This window comes from Trachurus japonicus, unplaced genomic scaffold (genome assembly GCF_045865225.1).
Source record: "Trachurus japonicus isolate A0001 unplaced genomic scaffold, Traja_1.0 AP029962.1".
In the NCBI taxonomy this organism is placed as follows: domain Eukaryota; kingdom Metazoa; phylum Chordata; class Actinopteri; order Carangiformes; family Carangidae; genus Trachurus; species Trachurus japonicus.
The window spans coordinates 5,593-11,615 of record NW_028220095.1 but is presented as its reverse complement, the minus strand read 5'-3'; the positions used below and the strand labels follow the sequence as shown (position 1 = coordinate 11,615).

The window sequence follows — 6,023 nt, the reverse complement described above, 5'->3', positions numbered from 1 at the left end:
TATGGTGCTATAGCTTCTACCAGTTAAAAAAAAAACAAAAATGTAAACTTAAAAAAACATGACAGATATACCTGCATGTGGATGGATATGTAGTATAGCATGCCTGCTGATTGGAAAACAGTGCAGACTCCACGTCTGTTATGCTATAAACTGTTAATATTAGTAATCCTACCAGCCTGGTCTTGTTCTCCATACCAGGTATTCCAGGTTCCCACCAGCTCACAGGGGTAGTACTTATCAGCATGGATGGACGGCAAAACTTCTTCACTGTGGTGAAGGAGAAACACATGTATTTAACAAAACCTGGATCAAACCCTGAGATACAGCAAACAGGTTATTAATGAATTCAACACAGTGTCCTGAATAAGATGTAGAAGATACTTTAAAGGTGTACAGAAATGGCCGTTTGTCCTGTTTGTCGCGCCGAGTTGTCACGAGCTGCAACACGAGTTTACCCGAGTAAAGAAAACGAATTTGATTGGTCGTTATCGAGCAGGCGGGATATTCAAAGCTTGGGGCGAGACCGAGCTCCGTGTGTGTGTGTGTGTCTCAGACGTTTGAATGACGGATGACAGATCCAATATCAGTGGCTGGTGAATCGTGTGCAGGCTGACGTATAATCCGTGCGCCTGCATTATCCAATGCGGAAAAAAAATACACACTTTCATCCCGGATTTACTCAAAAATAGAATTTTGCACAAAGTTTGGCCTACATCGTCTGATAGATGAGTTATTACATTAATTTTATGACCCAGAGTGGGCTTAAATTCAGTTTTCTTTTCTGTACACCTTTAAACCTGGTGCAGGGGAGTTTTTTTTAACGAACACTGTTGCTGACTGTGAGCGCTGTGGATTGTTTGTGTGATGTTGATGCTTTGCACTTATCTTGTATTGTCTGAGTCTATGTTTCCTTGTTGTACATTGTGTAAAGGTGACATCTAATTTCCCCTCTAAGGGATTCAATCAATCAATCCAACCCAAGCTACTTTAAAACAACCAAATCAAACTTTCTTTTTCCAGTCACATGTCCGATGTCTAATGTTGCACGAGCCAAGTCAGCCGAGGCAAATGGCCTTGAGGCATCTTGACCACCTCACAGGAATAGACTGCTCCGGACTATTTTTACACAACAGTGCACGAGGCAGCACTTAGGTCGTCCCGGTCCCACACCACCACCACTGTTACTGTTGACACTACATCTGCTGCACTACCAAGTGTATATACCAACAGTATACTATACATGCTTTGACAACACAATGTGAAATAACCACTCACCAGAGTTTGTTGTACGCTTCCAGGCACTCCGGCTTCACGTTGTGGACTGAGAAGAAAGTTTGCGTTTGAAAACAAATCTCCACGTTATTTCAGGGATGAGTGCTTAGTCATTGTGCAGAATACAGAGTAGGGGAACTTACACTGAATTTTGTAGAGGTTACTCGCCTCATTTTTGGTCAGCAGGTTGGCGTGCGCGTCCTTCCTCGGATCAACCTTCCTCACGAACAGTGATTTGAACCAGCTGTCCTCACGGTTTCTGCAGCCTGATGTTGCAAACCCTCTGCTGAGACAACACAGGCCATGATGAGCATCAGCTGCATGGACTTATAGAAAGTCTCCCTCCTTCTCTGCAGCACCTCTGCATGGGCAAACTATTGACTGGGAGGATGTAGGCTACTAAAGAGGGAGAGCTGGTGTAGTACAATGTTTTACAGTGAGCAGATCAAAACACACACACACACTGAGCCTGACACCTACAATGTGCACACAACGACAGGGATGCATATGAATTAGTGCAGGTAACAGGAAGTAGCTCGTATGTAGCATCTGATACATTCAAGTTGGCAATAAAGATAAAGTATCAAATTGACCTTGAGCTTCAGAGATGCTCACTGACAAAACATGACAGAGACTCGTCTTCTTTCACCTTCAGCAGCAGCAAACACACGCAGCGTCGGTCTGCAACACCTCGCAGTAAATAAATGTGTGAGCAGTTTGTGGGTTAAGTTAAAGCTGAAGGCCACTGAGGACTGAGGCTAGCAGGCGGCGGGCTAGCTCCCTCTCTCTCATCGTAGCCACCTCACAGAGCTGCTGATAAAAACACACAGCGGCCCACAGCCACACGACACACACACACACACACTAGTAGCTACACGCCGACCCCCTGTGCAAGCTGCCGACCGCCCACCTGCTCCAGAGGACCAGCCGTCCGGCCGAGCCGCCGGCGCTGCCCGTGGCCCGGGCCAAGCCTCCGCTGACTCTCTGAAGGACTCCAGTCGCCATCTTCAACTGTGATACTGTTGTACACAGACACACACACACACAGGCTGCTGTTCCCGCTGCCGCCGCCAGGGGGGGCTGCTGCTCCACAGGCCGCTGCTGCTCCACAGGCCGCTGCTGCTGCTCCACAGGCCGCTGCTGCTCCACAGGCCGCGGCTCAGCAGCACGGCTCAGGTTACCGAGGGTTACTCTGTCTGATACCAGGCTGCTACTACTATAGGGTACCCTAGTAGTAGCCTAGTAGTAGTAGCAGTAGTAATAATAATAATATTATAATAGTATATTATAATAGTATTTAATCTGTGCAATTTCTTAATCTAAATTTTGTAGCTGTGTTTATTTATTCATGATATCTATATCTATTCACTGTATTATTCACTGTATTTGTATTATTGCACTTAACGGTATTCAGTATCTTTTATCCTTCTTTAACCTGACCAGGGACAAAGACTGCAAATTAGCTGAAGCTAGACGTCTTGTATGCATCGCATTTTTCATTCTTTGTGGCAATGTTGTATGTATGGTCCCTGTTATAAACATTAAAATAAATAAATAAATAAATAGTAATGATGATAATAACACATGTGCACATGAACAATTCAAGTGTTGAATTACGTAATCTAAAACTTTCCTTGAACTAACAAAAATAACACAAGACAGATAGACAGACAGACAGACAGATAGACAGATAGATAGACAGATAGACAGATAGATAGATAGATAGATAGATAGATAGATAGATAGATAGATAGATAGATAGATTGATAGATTGATAGATTTATATTTTGCTTCTTTTTGTGTGTGTGTGCTTCTTCTTTGGAGGAGGGTCTGGCGAGCGAGACTACTCTGTCTGATACTAGGCTGCTACTACTATAGGGTACCCTAGTAGTAGCCTAGTAGTAGTAGTAGTAGTAGTAATAATAATAACAATAATGATAATAACACATGTGCTCTATGCACAGCTCCACTACTTCCTGAAATAAACCAACTCCTTTATTTCCTGTTTTACATTATTGGACCAACTGATTAATCCAGGTGTGTCTGACCTCACAACAATGGTCAGACACACCTGGATTACAGTAATCAGTGATCATATTTATCCCCAGTTTAATTTATGCTGGAAAAATGTTTTGTTTGGCTACATTGAATATGATAAAAAACTAAATTCTCAGTTTTATATTATTAACTTGTTAATTATTTTATCCAAATTTTATATACATAAGTCTAAAATTTCTGGTAAGAAGCCAAACTTCTTGGAACTGCATACATGTATGTTGGTCAATATGTCTCCTCCCTCTGTGATTGTGAGAATAAAAAAGCTGTTAAAACGTATGATCTTTGTAAGCTTTACAAAATATTTATTTAAGTTTATGTTTTTTCTGCCTTGCTGTCATCCCCTGGGGTATTTATGATGGTTTGGTTGTGTATTAATGTTGTATACACTTATTTCATCTAACTATATTCAGTCCTGTGTATACTCTTGTTGTCAATAAAGTTGTAAAAAAAAAAAAAAAAAAAAAGATTACAGTAATCAGTTTGTCCAATAATGTAAGACAGGAAATAAAGGAGCTGGCTTATTTCAGGACAACACGTTCTCACTCCCAGTGCGTCAACCCCCTGACGAACGGTCACTGTCCCTCCTCGTCACATGCCTGACTCATTAGGTACCCGTTTTTCGTCATGAGGTGACGAGCGGGGATTTCAATTCATTCCAATGCAACCCCCTTCGCGGCGATATGTGACGCTCAGAGTAAAGTGATCCAGCCGACCGGACGCGGCGCTGAACGACGCACTGAGCTGGAAAACTTTTTTTCCCCTTTGAAGCTTTATTGAACCTGGTGTGTCTGACATAGCTTTCATCCAAGCCGTCATTTTGGTTATTATTTATTTACTGATCTTGGCGTTGGTGCAGAATAATAAATAAACAAACAAACAAATAAATAAATTACATCCTTGTCGGAAGACCAGACGGGGTGGGGGTGTGTAATAAATAAATAAATAAATAAATATTTTTGTCCCGTGCGTAATTGTCAAGATCCGCATTTCGATTAAACTCGCCTTTCTTCTTTTGTACGAGTTGTTGGACGACTGCATTTTCATTTTATTTACTTATTTCCCTGTCCTAAGTCATGTTTATGGATACACAGTTGAACATATTGTCATTTTACCCTCGGCATTTTCCCCTCACTTTGCTGAATATCTGTTGATTCATGTCATAAACACGTTTTGTTCATTAAAAATATGTGGTGTTTATTAAAAATATGTTGTTCATTCAAATCGGTTGTTGTTCATTGCAGAACAATAGAATATTAATACGGTGATTTATATACAGATATTGATCGCGCAGTGTGACCACAATCACTACGCACGGAGGCGTGAGGGACATTTGAAACAGCTGTATCAATCGTCCCTGCAGCGACTACTGACACTTCAACCTGTTTTGGCTCTAAACTTCAAAACTATGACATTGCATAGTTTAGGACCTGTTTATGTACGAATTCATCTGTTGTTAGGTCATATTATTATTGCATGAAACACACAATACAACTTTTGATCACAAAAAAACTACCGCACGTAACATTTTACTTTCCGTAGTAAAAAAAACAGGTTCGCGCTAATAACTTTTGAATGGCGTGACGTAATTTCACAAGCTTTCCCAGGATTGGTCGGTGTTGAGTGCTGAACTAGAGGATGTGACGTCATTGCAACGGCGCCACCGGTCGCGACCATAGACTGCGACACTGCCATCTACGGCGTCTGGACGGAACTACAACACCTTAACAGTGTGTTTGTGATCATGAGGAGTGGAAATTAAGCCATGTTGATTTAATTCAACAGCATGTGAATAAACAGTGAGGAATCAGAACAGTTAGACAGCTCTTTTTCAACAAAGTCCAAATAATTCAAGTAACTCAAGTCATATAGGCCTTTTTTTTTTTAATTCAGAAAACAACATTTCTCCCCCCTTCTCCCTCCTCCCGCCCAGGAACCTTAGTTTATAATATAGTGTAGAATGAACCCGTCCACTGTAGTAATGTTTATGCACAACTGCACCACTTTAGCCAGCTCCTTTATTTCTGGTTTACATTGGACAAACTGATTAAGGCTCCATTTTCAGGAGACACAGCTATTCTTTAATAACTTTCACATTCGTTGGGTTACGTTCAGAGGTTTATCAGGGCAGGGCCTAGGGTCATCCAGTGTTAGCAATTACAGACCCATCTGACCTTCAGAGGGGTCACAGGTCAACTTTTCATGTGAAATTTGACGATTTTTGCTATCAATTCAGGCATAAAACAGCAATACTTTGAGCTGGGAAGCTGAAATCTTTAGATTCTAGTCCAGACCTTGGAGCAGATTGACGGTGCCAAATATCAGAGCTCTGCTCCACTCGGAAGTGTCCAAAATGGCCAAAAAGCAGTGTTCATTTCTAATCCCCATTGTGTACAAGACTAAATTCAACAGATAGTCTTTAATAACTTCCACATGCTTTGAGCTGGAAGTCTGAAAGTTTCAGGGTTTTGTCAGGGGCCTAGGGCCACCCATTATCTGCAATTTCAGACCAATCCCACATTCAGAAGGGGTCAAAGGTCAAGGTTTAGTGTGAAATTTGACGATTTTTGCTATCAATTCAGGCATAAAACACCAATACTTGGAGCTGGGAAGCTGAAATCTTTAGATTCTAGTCCAGACCTTGGAGCAGATTGAAGATCAGAGCTGTGCTCCACTCAGAAGTGTCCAAAATGGCC

At 41.7% G+C, this 6,023-nt stretch overlaps 1 protein-coding gene across 2 annotated transcripts; it reads right to left on the bottom strand.

The window, feature by feature from the left end:
• Positions 1–128: 128 nt before the first annotated feature.
• LOC146960824 (protein NipSnap homolog 2-like) lies at positions 129–2,300 on the bottom strand. 2 transcript variants are annotated; one of them, XM_085772029.1, is made up of 4 exons: positions 2,183–2,300; positions 1,416–1,555; positions 1,276–1,321; positions 129–267 (listed from the first exon to the last, which is right to left on the bottom strand). In XM_085772029.1, the coding sequence occupies exons 1-4, from the start codon at positions 2,275–2,277 to the stop codon at positions 144–146; spliced, it is 405 nt and encodes a 134-aa protein (XP_085628155.1). In that variant the 5' UTR covers positions 2,278–2,300; the 3' UTR covers positions 129–143. The 2 variants fall into 2 exon arrangements, with proteins under 2 accessions (XP_085628155.1, XP_085628154.1); XM_085772028.1 differs by having other exon boundaries at positions 1,416–1,558; positions 2,183–2,288.
• Between the last annotated feature and the right edge of the window lie 3,723 nt (positions 2,301–6,023).

Coding starts and splice junctions, on each gene's coding strand:
- LOC146960824 (XM_085772028.1), bottom strand. CDS start 2,277: ATGGCGACTGGAGTCCTTCAGAGAGTCAGCGGAGGCTTGGCCCGGGCC. Junction 1,559..2,182: donor CGGCTGGTCCTCTGGAGCAG/GTGGGCGGTCGG, acceptor GTGTTGTCTCAG/CAGAGGGTTTGCAACATCAG. Junction 1,322..1,415: donor TAACCTCTACAAAATTCAGT/GTAAGTTCCCCT, acceptor CTTTCTTCTCAG/TCCACAACGTGAAGCCGGAG.